The 15,693-nt window shown below is 47.9% G+C and overlaps 1 protein-coding gene and 1 long non-coding RNA gene across 4 annotated transcripts in view; both read left to right on the top strand.

Moving 5' to 3' along the window:
* The first annotated feature begins 402 nt into the window (after positions 1-402).
* Positions 403-1,049, top strand: LOC119371758 (uncharacterized). 2 transcript variants are annotated; one of them, XR_007417818.1, is made up of 4 exons: positions 403-474; positions 634-765; positions 848-897; positions 957-1,049. It is a non-coding gene; the product is annotated as an uncharacterized LOC119371758 (long non-coding RNA). The 2 variants fall into 2 exon arrangements; XR_005179286.1 differs by having other exon boundaries at positions 848-1,027.
* A 5,998-nt stretch (positions 1,050-7,047) lies between these two features.
* Positions 7,048-15,693, top strand: part of LOC119372421 (egalitarian protein homolog) — a 51,906-nt gene continuing 43,260 nt past the window's right edge. The window contains exons 1-2 of one of the 2 annotated variants that reach the window (XM_049420260.1): positions 7,048-7,662; positions 14,101-14,212. In XM_049420260.1, coding sequence (XP_049276217.1) covers positions 7,250-7,662; positions 14,101-14,212 — 525 coding nt within the window. In that variant the 5' untranslated portion in view covers positions 7,048-7,249. The remainder of the gene's footprint in view (positions 7,663-14,100; positions 14,213-15,693) is intronic. The other variant, XM_037642902.2, reaches the window with a different exon arrangement.

The following is a 15,693-nucleotide window of genomic DNA, read 5'->3' as shown; positions in this document are numbered from 1 at the left end:
AACAAAGAACGCAAACACAAGCAAATGAGGAAAGAGACTTGACAGGAACCTTATGAGAGTGTGCTGAAAGAGCGCAATGAACTGCGACAAGCGGTTGCCAAAATCAATGAAAGAATTGATTGAATAGACGTGAAGCTTTCAATGAGTAAGTATACTGCCATTTCTTATATTGCTATATCTTTGTTGTCAAAGGCTGCTTTGGTAGAACCTCTAAAAAAGTGTCAATGGTCTGGACAGCGTGCACTATACCATTTCTAATGCTTGCGGCTGTTCGTGCTTTATTTGACACCGATAGCACAACATCTTATTCTATGTGCTCTTTAGATTTATTTATAGTGTTACCGGCATATATTTCTTAAGTGTTCTTTTCTATACCTGCAGTTGTAGAAATGCTGCAGGCGAGAAGTGCCCCTCAGCCTCAAAAGGCACAAAAAAGTGTCCCACTTCTCGAGCAAGCACAACAGTCCCCTACAGGTAAAGTCTGCACAACTGCATGAACATTAATGTTTCTAAACTTTTTTTGCTGGTCAAAAAGCTGAACCCTCAGCTTTTTGACTAGATATTGAGAATTAGAGTTGTATCTTGATAACAGCCACTGTAAATTGTTTGTACACTGCTCTACTGTGGGTGCAGATCTGTGGGAGGATGGCCAAGACCTTAATGGTTTGGATTACGAAGTTGAACCGTCACACACAGCCCCCACACCACCACCACCAGCACACATGGACACTACATCCAAGCCTGCTGCAGACGCACTCCCCAAAGGTAGAAGCCCAAACGCTTTAAATGCCATTATGTTGCTATTATTTTGCTGTAAACATCAACTTCACTCCTTATTTCTCATCAGCTGCATACCCAAAAGCCCACACTCCTTTTACTGACATTGGTGATGGCAAGGTAAGTGCACGACTGTGTTCCCTTCATTTCTTTTTTAAAGATTTTGTTTTCATTTACAGTATCACGTGAAAGATGGCCTCATGATTGGAAGCAAGCAGGCGGAAAAAATCCTGGGCCATAAAAAACCTCCACTCGTTGTAAAGGATATTGCCACGCCCACTTCTTGTTTCATTTTATGTTTTTTGGGTTTGACCAGCAAGGACGGTTATCAACGCTCGAGGCTGTCCGCGAAGCAGTGTTCTGTCGACAGCCTACACCGAAGCGCACTCGCTAGGCACCGACGACCTACGGGAAACCATCAGAGCGATAGTGCGGGAGGAGCTGCGCAAGCTGTTGCCTTCAGCGCAGCCTCAAGTGGATTCGATCGCCGACATGGTCCGCGAGGAAATCCAGCAATCGCTGGGCACCCCCTATGCAGCGCAGCCGCAGCTGCAAGCAATGAACTATGCTGCTGCAGCCCGACGCAACGCCCCCCCTCCTCGCCCGCGTCAAGACGCCGCGCCGCCGCAGCAGTTACGCCGCCAGGCACCGCCGCCACCACCAACGACGCCATACCGCCCGCCGACAGGACAAGGTTCCCCCCCCCCCCCCGAAAGACCGACGTTTGGCGTGCCCCTGACAACCGCCCGCTCTGCTACCACTGCGGGGAGGCCGGCCACACGTAACGCCGCTGCCAATACCGACAGATGGGGCTACGCGGATTCGCCATCAACGCGCCGCGCCCGCAGCCAGGCGAACGGCCTCGCGACATTGACGACTACCTCACTGGAACACAGTGGCAAGAACGACGACCTTCCCGATCGCCGTCACCCGGCCGCTACATGTCACCGCGCCGCCGGCAGTACACGGGCCCAAACCGGGGCCGGTCGCCTAGCCCGTATCCGGGAAACTAAGGGCAGCAACCGATGGAGGTGCGGTTGCTGTACGACGAAATGCCGAAGATCCTCCGCGGCCGCCGACGACGACAGCGCGACGAGACCTTCAGAACACGACGCAAACCGGACGGAGCCCTCACGACGAAATTTCGCGGCCCGAAGAAACCTGACGACGCAACGTCGAAACAGCGGGACCAATCGACGAAGCCGTGATCCGACGCCACGACCTAACCGCAACGCAAGACGACGGACTAGCGACCTCGATGTTCTTATCGACGGCCTCAGCGTCACAGCTCTCGTCGACACCGGAGCCGACTATTCCGTCGTCAGTGGGCCATTCGCCACCAAGTTGAAGAAAGTAAAGACCGCTTGGAGTGGACCCGAAATCCGGACAGCTGGAGGCCACCTGATAACGCCGATTGGTGTCTGCACGGCGAGAGTCACCATCGATAACCGGACTTATCCTGCGAGCTTTGTAATCCTACAAAACTGCTCCAGGGATGTGATACTCGGAATGGACTTCCTAAGTGACCACGGCGCCGTTATCGACCTGAGGTCTGAGTCGATAACACTAACCTCAGACAAAGCGCTCCCACCCCACGCGACGCCAAGGAACCATGCACTGAAGGTGTTAGAAGAGCAGGTGACCGTTCCGCCGCGCTCCAGCGTCATTATTTCCGTCGGCACCGAAAAACCTGCGAACCTTGAAGGCGTAATAGACGGCGATCAGCAACTACTCCTGAACCGTCAAATTTGCGTCGCAAGAGGTATCGCCGAGCTGCATGACGGTAAAGCAAAGGTACTGCTGACAAACTTCAGCCACGAATATAGGCACCTCAACATGGGTGCGACGGTTGCCTACATCGACGAATGTGTAGCCGCCAGCGATGCTTTCGCCCTCTTCGATGCTGCCGAACCTGCTTCGACGAATAGAGGTCCCGAACCGGATTTTGACGTCAACCCGAGCCTTCCGAAGATCAAGCAAGACCAGCTCAAAACCCTGCTCCTGCAATACAAGGACTGTTTCTCGTCGTCATCTCGGGTCCGACAAACGCCCCTTGCTAAGCACCGCATTATAACAGAAGAAAATTCTCGACCACTCCGACAGAGCCCCTACAGAGTTTCGACGCGAGAACGTGAGGCCATAAAGAAACAAGTGGACGAAATGCTTCGCGACGACATCATCCAGCCTTCAAAGAGTCCGTGGGCGTCACCCGTGGTGTTAGTGAAGAAGAAGGACGGGACACTGCGCTTCTGCGTTGATTATCGGCGCCTGAATAAAATCACGAAGAAGGACGTGTACCCCCTCCCACGGATAGACGACACCCTGGATCGACTTCACAACGCGACGTACTTTTCGTCGATGGACCTCAAGACCGGCTATTGGCAGATCGAAGTAGACGAAAGAGACCGAGAAAAGACCGCTTTTATAACGCCCGACGGCCTCTTTGAGTTCAAGGTCATGCCTTTCGGTCTTTGCTCGGCACCTGCGACGTTCCAGCGCGTCATGGACACCGTACTGGCCGGATTGAAGTGGCAGACGTGCCTTGTGTATTTGGACGACGTCGTCGTGTTTTCCTCGACCTTCGACGAGCATCTCCGGCGGCTTGAGGCAGTACTTCAAGCAATCAAGACCTCCGGACTGACCCTGAAGCCAGAAAAGTGCCGATTCGCATACGACGAGCTCCTGTTTCTGGGTCATGTGATCAGCAAGTCTGGAGTGCGCCCAGACCCGCGGAAAACAGCTGCCATCGCCGACTTTGCGCCACCCACCGACAAGAAGGCCGTGCGCCGATTTCTCGGCTTATGCGCCTATTACAGACGCTTCGTCAAAAACTTTTCACGGATCGCCGAACCACTGACGCTTCTCACGAAGGCTAACGTGGAATTCAGGCGGGAAACGGCGCAAGTGCAGCATTTCAAGAACTTAAACGACGCCTGCACGCGCCACCCATACTTGCGCATTTCGACGATTGCGCCGATACGGAAATACACACCGACGCAAGCAGCGTAGGACTCGGTGCCGTCCTTGTGCAAAAGACTGACGGGTTTGAAAGGGTTATCAGTTATGCTAGCCGGTCACTATCCAAGGCAGAAGCCAACTATTCCACAACAGAAAAGGAATGCCTTGCCATCATCTGGGCTACGTCAAAGTTTCGCCCCTACCTCTATGGCAGGCCCTTCAAAGTTGTCAGTGACCATCACGCCTTATGTTGGCTAGCTAACTTGAAGGACCCTTCAGGTCGTCTCGCACGATGGAGTCTGAGGCTTCAAGAATTTGACATTACCGTCGTGTACAAGTCCGGACGAAAACACTCTGACGCCGACTGCCTGTCCCGAGCCCCCGTCGACGCGCCGCCGCAAGAGGACGACGACGACTGCTTCCTCGGAACTATAAGTACCGACGACTTCGCCGAAAGGCAACGAGCCGACGCGGAACTGGGGGGCCTTATGGAGTACCTCGAGTGCAAGACCGCCGTTGTTCCGAAGGTATTCAAGCGAGCACTGCCGTCGTTTTTCTTACGAAACGGCGTTCTCATGAAGAAGAACTTTTCGGCACTTCGAACCGACTACCTTCTTGTCGTGCCCTCATCATTGCGACCAGAGGTCCTCCAGGCCCTACACGACGACCCGACGGCTGGGCACCTCGGTGTTGCCCGCACGCTCGCCAGAATACAGGAAAAATACTACTGGCCACGCCTTGCTGCCGACGTCGCCCACTACGTTAAGACTTGCCCAGATTGCCAGCGACGGAAGACACCGCCGACGAGGCCCGCGGGACTTCTGCAGCCAATCGAACCACCTCACCGGCCGTTCCAGCAAATCGGGATGGACCTACTGGGGCCGTTCCCAACGTCGACTTCCGGCAACAAGTGGATCGTCGTAGCAACTGACTACCTCACCCGCTACGCCGAGACAAAGGCCTTGCCCAAAGGCAGTGCCGCCGAGGTAGCCAAGTTCTTCGTGGAGAACATCGTCTTGCGACATGGCGCCCCAGAGGTCCTCATCACAGACAGAGGTACCGCCTTTACTGCGGACCTAACTCAGGCGATCTTAAAATACAGCGAGACGAGCCACCGCCGCACCACCGCCTACCACCCGCAGACCAATGGCCTCACCGAGCGTCTAAATAAGACCATCGCCGACATGCTGGCCATGTACGTCGACGTTGAGCACAAGACGTGGGACGCCGTCCTTCCGTACGTGACCTTCGCTTACAACACGGCCGTCCAAGAAACGACGCAGATGACGCCGTACAAGTTGGTCTACGGAAGGAGCCCGGCGACGACGCTCGACGCCATGCTACCGAACGTCACCGACGAAGAAAACCTCGACGCCGCGGCTTACTTACAACGTGCCGAGGAAGCTCGACAGCTCGCCCGCCTGCGCATCAAGACCCAGCAGCACACCGACAGCCGTCGCTACAATCTTCGACGACGCTTCGTGGAATACCAGCCCGGTGGCCGTGTCTGGGTCTGGACGCCGATACGCCGACGTGGACTTAGCGAAAAACTCCTTCGGCGATACTTCGGCCCATACAAGGTTCTTCGACGTCTCGGCGCTCTTGACTACGAGGTCATCCCGGACGGCATTACCAACTCCCAGCGACGCCGCGCACGACCTGAAGTCGTTCATGTCGTGCGCCTTAAGCGGTTTTTTGCACGTTAGCGAACCTGGGGACTCTACTTTTACCTTTGTTATTGTAATTTATTTATGTATGCACTTGTTTTTTTTCTCTCTTCTTTGATCTTTCACAAGCATCGGGACGATGCTTTTACAGAGGGGGGCAATGCCACGCCCACTTCTTGTTTCATTTTATGTTTTTTGGGTTTGACCAGCAAGGACGGTTATCAACGCTCGAGGCTGTCCGCGAAGCAGTGTTCGAGAAGCTTCTCGATTGTAGTAGATTGTTTTGTTAAGATTTCGCGCCGCACGCGAATGTTCCAGCTTTATCGAGAGATAACGCCGCCACCAGCGATATCGCTGGAAAGTTCGATAGCGCCTGTATAAAAGCCGACGCACTTGGCCGCTGGTCAGTTGATCGACGGACGACGCCCTGTTCGCCGCTATCATTGTACAGCGTGTATTGCTGTAGTTCTAGTTCTCATTTTCAAGTTCGGCCAAATAAACAGTTTCATTCTGCAAACGCCGACTGCTGTCTTCGTCGACGTCACGACCACGTGACAATATGGCGCAAGCCATATGGGGTCGCGAAGGATTGGCGGAGCGAAGTTATGGTGGCAAATTAGCACCCAAGGACTACAAGAACCCCAACGCAGTCGTGCGGAAGCAACTGAGTCCACACAAGGTTGCTTTGATTATTGGTAAGATTGTGATCAATTTAGTTGTGCTGTACATAATTATGTATCCCACGGCTGTTTTAATTTCTGCTTCCTTTGCAGACACCGTGACAAATTGGGGGTCAAGCGGAGTCCCAGTTAAGGAAACGCTGGACAATTTGTCTACCATTTTGTCTCAAAAAATTCAAGACGTCAGTAGGACAAAGAGAAAGGAAGATTGAATGCTTCAAAAATCTTTTCTTTTGACTTCACATTATTTCCTTTTTTTTAAGTGCCATTCACTTATCAATAAATTATTGTAAAAACAAGTTTTTGTTTCTAATATTCATTGAAGTGCACCAGTGGTTCCTAAGACCACTTGGCAAGAGGATACGTTAGGCAGGCGGTCCCACTTGCGAAGTGAGACCACTTGGAGAAAATTTTCGCCTGGGTTTAAAGACCACTACAGCGGCGGCGCGACGAAGCGCACTCCGTCGTCTGCTTCTTTCCTCTAGCAAGATGGCGGCGACTGGCTTCAGTTACCCAGCCTCCACTCCAGAAGGCTGCTGACATCTTCGGCGGATGGCGTTTTCTGTGGGCCACGACCTACTTTCACACGTTCGCCGGGCTGTAGCGGAGCGTGAAACTCAGGTGGTGCTTGACGTAACTAGAAATAAATAGCTATGTAAACGCTATGTAACGTCAAAGAGAAAGAGAAGGACGAAACGCGAGTACGCGACGTAAATAAGTATTTCATCAGAGATCACGAAGCGCGTGATTTTTCTTTCTCCGCTAGCAGAATCTCACGATAGAGAGCTGTGCCTGAATCTGTGCCTTTATTAGTACGGCCGAGCTCAAGTCCGTTTCTTCTCCTCGAGAATTCTGGCTCCATGTTTCCAGAGCCGTATATTCCCATGTTTCGTTCTCGGGGGACATGGTTTCTCTTTCGTCTCCTGCCATCATCATCAAGGAACTTTGTCACGTGGGTAGGCAGCAAGATGGCGACTTCTTGAGTATGTGGTGCATCGTCAGCTGATGCGGACTTGCGAATTCGGACCCAGAATCAGGAAACAAGTAACCAAGTAAGAAATCATTCCTCGCCAAATTAGTCAGCCCAAGCAAGCCGTTCCCAGTGCAAACCATGTCCCGGTAGCGCTCTTCCTTCGCTCGCCAGCGAGCGACGCCGAAGAAGCGACGATGGACAGCAAGGACTACGACCACACGAAAAACATGACGCTGATGTTCTTCCTGGACCGACTGATGGACAAGGGTCAGCCGCGCACGCTGCACGACCTGTCCTGTCAGTTCGGCACCAAGGGCTTCACTAAGGAGATGCGCCAGATCGCCGGCGGCAGCCAATCGGGGCTGCGCAAGTTTCTGCAGCAGTACCCGTTCCTCTTCACCATCGACGGCGACCAGGTGTCGGTGACGAGCTTCGAAGGCGACAGCTCGGGCAACTCGCCGCAGCGCGACTACGTGCAAGAGGCCATCGACTACTTCCGGGCCAAATTGGAGCAGTACGGCAACGCCGAGGTGCCCATCAAGTCGCTGCTCGGGCACCGGTCGCAGGCGACGCCCGAGATCAGGCACGTCTCCGGACAGCACGGAAGGTGGGTTCGTTCATTTCATTCAGCGGTGCCTTCCCGGAAGAGAAGATGTCCCTTCTCACCCTTTGCTCCGCCGCATTCCGCGGCGTCGTCACATTTGGAACGTCTCTCTGTTTTTGTTTACTCTTTTCGCGTCCACTTCGCGAGCCACCGAGATGGAGCATTATCGAAAACAAAAGCCACATGGTCACCTGTGGGGTGGCTTGAGCTACTTCGCACATGCTGCTGTAACGCACGAAAAAACGAGGATAAAAAAAAGAAAAAAAAACTAGAGCAAAGACGAAATGACACTACACGAGCTTTCACGGGCCACGCGAGCGCCGCTTCCAATCTGAAGCAGCGGTGTTTTAAGTAGCATCGCAGTGTGATGGTACTGCATGTTTCATAGCGCAACAAGCTTCACACATTGCGTGCATTTTATCGCGTGCATTTTATCAACTGGCGCCTTCTTGCCTTAGCCACATTACACCACTCATCAAAGGGGGTCAGGGCTACATATTGAAGGTTACGGTAAAATAGCGCGAGGCACGAGAGAAAAAACGTCAGGACTGTCGTGTGCTTTGCACTATTTAAACTTTCATCGAGCCTTTCTTTTGCATGCTAGCTACTCAACTATCCTGTGTAGTTGAGCTATTTGGTAGAGATTAATCGCAGAAAAAGTTAGGCATGCGGACACAACTCGATGGAAACGAGCAACATAATTTGTTGTTTAATTCCTGGTTCGTTCAGAACATTGACCATTAAGTCTTCTGGAAATGGCAGGAACACATTGATGTCAACATTGGTGCGAAAGAGTCTTTGTAAGCCAAGCTAAACGTTTGTAGCTGGGTGGCACAAACTCTTTGCTTATTTTACTTTCACGAACAGCGATGATGTTTAAGTAAAAGCTTTGCAGTCTGTGATATGGCATGCTGAAGTCGTAATTCAATTATGAGATGTTGCTCCAAATTAATTTTGATGACCCTAAGTATGAGTAATTGAAGTGCGGTCACCCCCTTATTCAGGAATCAAACACAGCACCGTAGCCATCATGGAAGGTATTAGAAAAGGTCTACTATCCTGAATTTAAAATAATGTACGGCGTTTGGCAAATACCTAAATAAAGCGTAAGAAAATTTCATGAATCACAAACATACGTTACGCGGTGACACACATTGTGGACATAAAAAGCATTAGGGTTTCACAAGCCCAGTTGGCACTTGTTAAAGGTCACTGTGACGTTCATAGATGGCCATGCATAATTTCAAATGAGAATGCATGATCTAAATATTTGCAGTGTACTACAAGTAGAGGCAACACTGAACCTCTACAAATCATCCTCTGTTGTAACATATTTGCCCCACTTGTAAAGCAGGCAAATAAGGTGCCTTTATACATGTTTACTTTTTTTGACAGTAGTGTTTATGACAACTCGGACAAACTCCTACTTCGTGTAGACAAATATAACGACAGTTTTGCTGGAAGGGTGAAGCAGTTGGATGGTTATACCAAGTAAGGCAATACAAATTGTAGCAAACGTAAGTAAGCAGGTGGCATGGCCAGACATGGGGGTGACAAGTGGCTCTCGTTTGCGACCCTGCCAAAACACAGGGCCACTTGCAGAGTGGCCGCAGCAGCATTGAGCGAATGGTTGTGGGCACTCACTCGAGTGCAAACTGAGGGGGGAGAACACATCGTACCAGAAGTTTGACGCGACCACACTTGTTGCCCTCTTTCAAGGTGGGGCCCATGAGGCTGTGCATAGCCGAACCCCAGGCGTTTTACTTGATCCTGCAGACAGGTAGTGAACAAGCCTCTGCAACGCCGAAGAAGCTCAGAGGCACACAGATCACTAACTCCGGTGAATGTCTTTAATAGCTCACCAGTTGTACATACTAGCATCTATGCGCTCATGTCTCAATTAAGGCGTCACACCACAGAGCAAGGGGTCGGTGGTTAAATTCCCTGGTCGCTCACTATGGACAAAATTTTCTTTTTAGGTCTGTTTTTCTTTGTACCTTGAACACACCACACACACATATATATGGAACATCAGGGCAACGGCGGAAATGCATCTGTAGTGCCCGTATGATTGCTTATACAAGTATATAGGAATACATTTATGACATGAAAAACATTTCGTTGCCCCCAAAATTAGAGCTAATGATGCCACTGTTCATTCAACCCTGAGAGGACTGATGAACCTTGAGATGACTTCCTGACCCAGTTCTGCTGCGGCGCACCTTTTGTGTCACGCAAACTTTCAGTCTGACATGGTGCGCTCAGCTTCGATACTGCCTGGCTTTCCATTTCCATGATTAGTATGTCAAATTACATGTGGTATTGTGGATTTTTAAAAAATGGCTATGCCATAAATTGCCACGTCCTACAACTTTTCTATATAAACCACTGCCCTCAAGCTAATAATTAAAACCCTAATTAACGAGTTTTTGTTATTTACTCTTTTCAGTGAAGCTTTAGATGTGGCAAAGTCTTTCTGCCTTGCCGTAGTGTTAATTTGCGAAGACCACAGGGGTGCGACTTCAATAGCATTTTTATAAAAAATCTGTATTGTCTTAAAAAAAACAAGAACACACCCTGTATACCACAAGCAGGGGCCATTGGGACAGTACAGCACTGCATTGATGTTAATGGACACATTCGGTTCCAAAATGAGCATGGGACCAGTGTCAGTGGGTTTCTGGATTTTCATGGATTGTTTTTTGTACAGAGGGACGGCATATGCATCGAGTCGTGCCTGGTTTCAATCCTGTCGAACCTGTTTAAGGCAAAGGGTAGCTGCAGACACGTTTGCAGCAGGGGTGCAATATTACAGGGTGTTTTCTCCATTTAGAGGACCTTTCGTTATGTTTTCCTTTCACAAAGAGTGGTAACGTTAACATCGAAGATATCATATTGGTCAAACATTCTCCCATTTAAACTTTGCTTATGAACTGCCAACGAATGCTGGCATTAAGTTTTGGATATCATGATTCTTGACAGTAAGGAACATACTAGCTGAGATTATGATGTCAGGGGCAACAAAAGCCTTGCGAGGATTCCAGACAATCCAAGCTTGTACAAAGAAGTGTTGGGTATTGTTGAATAGTTGCTGAAAATTATGCCGCCATGTTGTGGCCCGATGAACCACGTGGACAGTCTAAGAAACACCTTGATGGCATGATTGCCTCACTGGCTGAAAAGCTCTTGTAATAAGAATAGTAAGACGACTGTACAACCAAAAGAGAAATCAAAGGAGTGGCCTACTGATCTGCTTTGTGTTCACAGCGTATCGCGAGGAATAAAAAAAAATCACGAGCACATTCCGCATGGTTTTCACAGCTTCCTTCTATGTTCCTGCAGAAAGTACATTGTACAAGTACATTGGGCCAACTGGTAGGTGCATTAACACGTGGCTGCACAAGCATGACTACTATAACTGTAACTAAATTACTCACTGGGGAAAGATTTTTCACAGACATACAGCGCCACCCTGTTGGGCACGGCCAGGGCACATATACGAATACAAGTGACCGTTAAAGCGAAACGGTAAATCAGTTTAGACTGATAAACTATACTCTGAAAAATCCATTGTTGTTAACTTCAACATCATAGGCTCATTAATAGAAGAGAAAATCAAGGTCAATGTCTTATTTTTAAATTTTGTGCCAAAACCTCTGCACATGACGTCACGGATTTCAAAATGTTTCATTCGTATTTTGGCCACACTGGCTCACTTACCTTTTCTGAAAGTTGTCTCTCGCCCCCTCAGAGGACTTCATATTTACCGATTAAGAACTATGTAGGCACTAGATGGCACCAAAGATCTATGATGTGCAGGAACCTGAAAGTGGCGTCGCCACCGGAATTTTCTTTTTGAGCGTCGCTTGCCAGGTGTCTTCTCCTGGTAAGTGTGGTGATTTTGGTATTGCAAGAAAGTAATTTATTAATACAAGAAAAATGGCGTTTCTCTTTAACACGAACCATGCCACCGTGTACAATGATGAAACGATAAAGAAGCATCGAGGGTGGTGGTATAATTGTGTTCATAAATTTCACAATGAAGAAGGCTTTTAATATCTGAAAAATAATACAGAACATAGCTGACTCCCCTCGGGGCAGCTTTCCACCAACGCTTCTGTGCTCATTCAGGGTGTGTACGCGATTGTTTTATTATCAGGGTAGTATTTTGAAGTAATGCCATTTATACAACACACAAGTTGCATGCGCATCCTTCCCTCTGCATCAGCCAAAAAAAGTGGTTGCCACGTTGAGCTGAAAAAGCAAAGCGATAAACGCTTTATGCTGCCAACTTTATTTTGCCATTCACAAAGGAGAGTTGAGCTGCGGGATTGCAGCAAAACGTGACAGCAGTTTGTCCAATCTAAACAGGCCCCGAGTTTTAAATTGTTCTGCAGAGACTACAGCATACAAAAGAAACGCTGACTTTTGCAGGTGCTGTGTCTTCCACGCACAAAAAATAATGCAGCATCATTGAGCAGTTGACAAGTTACTGCACAGACGTGAGATGAAAAATTCCTGAACACAGGGTGTCGCTGGAGCCAACATTTCGACAATTGTCTTCTTCCTCAAGGCCAACCTTAGCGCATGTGTGTGCGTACCCTCTTCTCCAACCCATTCAAAGAAACAAGTGTGCAATTGAGGCTGGGGCGAAGGAACTGTCAGTGTACCAAATTGGGTGAGGCTTGGTCCTAACCGGTTTTCGTCATGTATGCACCATATTGCGTGGATTCAAGAGCCCCCTTTGAAACTTTTATACCTGTTGTTGTGGTGTGTATTGAGCTTGTGAATAAGGTATGACTCTCTACATATTTTGTCTCTCGGGGACCGGAAGGCTGACCAAGTATGTAAAGCTTGAGATTGTCCAAGTTGTGGGCTGCCGTTATGTTTTTCTTGTAACCTGCTCCAGATTTCGATTTTCGTGCTTCAAAAGCAACATTCTGCTGCTCCAAAAATTGCTGCAAATCCTATTTCGGCTGTTGCACCCCTGAACGTCATTTTCAAGGTGTTTGCAAGTCTTATATTTGAGACGAGAACAAAGTGTTATGTGGGCGGTAGAGAGAGGGTTCACTTTTGCATGCACTAACATGTCCTTGAAGTTTCTCTTACAGTGCTACACAACCCTTGGCACTTTGGGAAACACTTTTTGAGGTCGCTCGTTGCTTGCTAATATTGGATAATACTTACGAAGGATAATATTTAATTTTGGTAGCGCATTTCAGTATTTGGTTATAAATGCTAGCGGGGTGCATCCAGATAAGATTGGACGTGAGGTCCCGGTCACCATTCCCGATTTTGATTAAATTTACTATAGGTCTAGGCATTAGACACAGAACGATGGTTTAAAAACTAGTTTTGTGAAAAAAATTTTGTTTGCCTGAAAAAAAATAAAGCTGTTTTAGCCGCAAAAAACACTTTTCCGCCAATTTCATGGTTTCTGAATTTTGAGTCACCTAGGGAAAAAACGGTGCACTGCTTGGTCACAATATTTGTTGCCCTTGAAGAACAATTGAAGTGCTATCTTATGAGTCTATTCTTTCTCTTACCTGTTGAAGCACATCTGATAAAAAAAAAAATCACAGAATGGGGTGGCAAATCGCACAAATTACCTGTATTTCAGGAATTTATTGCTGCAAACAAGTTAAACTGAGGGTAATAAAAATTGGTACATATTAACTTTGATATTTGCGCTCTCTTTTAAAATAATTTCTGTGGTTTTATCGCACTTCATTTTACTCCATAATTGTGCTTAAACGGAAGTGGTTTACCAAAAACTCTGAAGTTTGAAAATATTTTTCTCAAAAGACCATTTCTTTAATTTTTTTTAAATCCCTCCGATTGAAGTCAAGGGTGTCATCGATTATCCTGCGTAAAAAAATGTTGCATTATTTTGGTTGCTAACGAGTTTAATGCGTCACATGTGACCAAATCAACCTAGCAGCCGTGCCGTTCGTTATGTGCTGAAAATCGTATGTAAGTTGTTCAGTGGTGCCTCTTTTGGAATTGCACACATATGTCACTTTTGCAGCAACTGAAGCAGCTATCCATTTCAGAGTTTCTGTTTGCCAAAACCGACTCTAGAATCCAGCAACAGATGGCACTGCAGTGTAATAAATAGAGGCTGCAGAAACAGCCACGTCCTTGGCTGCAGAATGACACACTGCTTTGTTCCTTGTATACCGTAATTGCTGTGCGATCACTGCAATATAATTGAATAGATCCCTGCCAAAGTTTGCATTATCAAATTCTACCTTAATCCGATGAAAGCAATACAACCACATGGGATGAGACGCAGGGTGCGTAGCTGTAGGGTGTTGTGAAAGAACTAGAATGAATTCTTTGCAAGTTCCAACACAGCAGTGTCCAACCATAGGAAGCCTTGTTGAAATGCATTACATGCAGCAAAATGATAGTGAAGTGAATGAAGCTGTTTTTGTGCAGGGAGTTTCGGGACTTTCTGGCCAAACACTCGGATGTGTTTGTGGTGAAGGAGGAGCATGTGGTACTGCGCAGCGTCCTCCAGAATGCTGCCCAGGGAGATGCAGTCATCAAGGTAACATACTTATTCCGAGCACAATTTTGAGAAAAACGACAAATTTTTTAGAAAAACGACGAATATACAGTAAATGGGCATCCCACTCCTCGAACAACAGTTGATGGCTACCGCGAAGCAGCTCCCACCTCGGCCCTGGCATGTTTGTAGACTGTGACGTTTCTTATTTTTAAATGTCACGAAGCATGCAGCATTTGCACATATCCTATGTACTTGCTCAAATTACAACAAAAATACTCTTGTCCTGAATTTTTTACAGATGCATCGAAGTCTCATGCTGGGATATCTTAGCCAACTGTCAGTCCATCCTTTGCAGATGCCGGCATTCTGCACTCAAATGCAAGCATCTTCATAGCAGAGGCCTACGAAATATTACCTGCTGTTAAGTACATTAAACAATCAAACATACCCAAGCCAGTTATATACACGCACTCTTTAAGCATTGTGAAAGCACTGAAGACCTAAATAGCACAGAAATCTAGTAATTTTACTGCTCTCTTCACTTTTATGCACCAGTTATTTGTCCAAGCAGCATGTTGTGGCATGCTGGGTGCCAGGGCACCATGCTATGAAGGACAACGTACTGGCTGACCTGCTTGACGCATCTGTCCATGTAAGCAGTGCCCACACATCCGTGGCAGTCCCGGTAGCGGACCTTAAACCTCTTCTATGGAAAACGCTCAGGGCGTACTGGCAGCGTCTGTGGGACAGTGAAACATAAAATAAACAGCACATGGTTAAGCTATACCTCGGTAACTGGCCACTCACATAAAAAACATATCGTACAGATGTCACACTTTGAGGACAACATTTAGACGAGTAAGCATCACCAGGAAAAAAACGAAGCACAGGAAAAGCACAGGTGGTACTTAGGCGTCTAAATTTTTTCCTCAAAGTTATGTACCAACTAGCCCAGCAACAAGTTCTTGTATGTCGCTCTTTGCAGACTTAGAATAGGACACACGCAGCACACACTCACGCCTTTTGTCCGGCGTTGACCTAACCAGCTGTGACAGATGCGGTGAACCATTTGCGGTGCTCCACATACTTCTACAGTGCACAGATCGTACAGGAAAAAGCGTTTTCTATTATTGTACCAGCAACAAATACCACTTCATCCGTAAGCAACCTGTCTTCAAACATGAAGCACTATTGGCATTTTTAAGAGATGTAAGTACTTGTAACGTTATATGCCCAGCCCAACCATAGCACGGCATCTCAGCAGGGGTTGCTGCTGCGGCAGTTAGTACATTACAGAAAGCACCTGTCTCCCAGCCCCTGGACTCAAGGGTGTTGACGAGGCATTTGAGCTAATGCCACTCCCATATTTTAGCGTCATCATCACTTGTCATTCATTCTCATCACTCATGATTCTTATAAGCGTATATGTTATTATGCATGTAAACTCGACTTATGCACCTTTAGTGTGCAGGATTTTAGGCCCTTATACAGCCACTGAACACCATCATTGATCACATCCT

Source organism: Rhipicephalus sanguineus, chromosome 10 (assembly GCF_013339695.2).
Source record: "Rhipicephalus sanguineus isolate Rsan-2018 chromosome 10, BIME_Rsan_1.4, whole genome shotgun sequence".
In the NCBI taxonomy this organism is placed as follows: Eukaryota; Metazoa; Arthropoda; class Arachnida; order Ixodida; family Ixodidae; genus Rhipicephalus; species Rhipicephalus sanguineus.
Note: the sequence above shows the minus strand (reverse complement) of the source record. Positions and strands in the feature narration are given on the sequence as shown.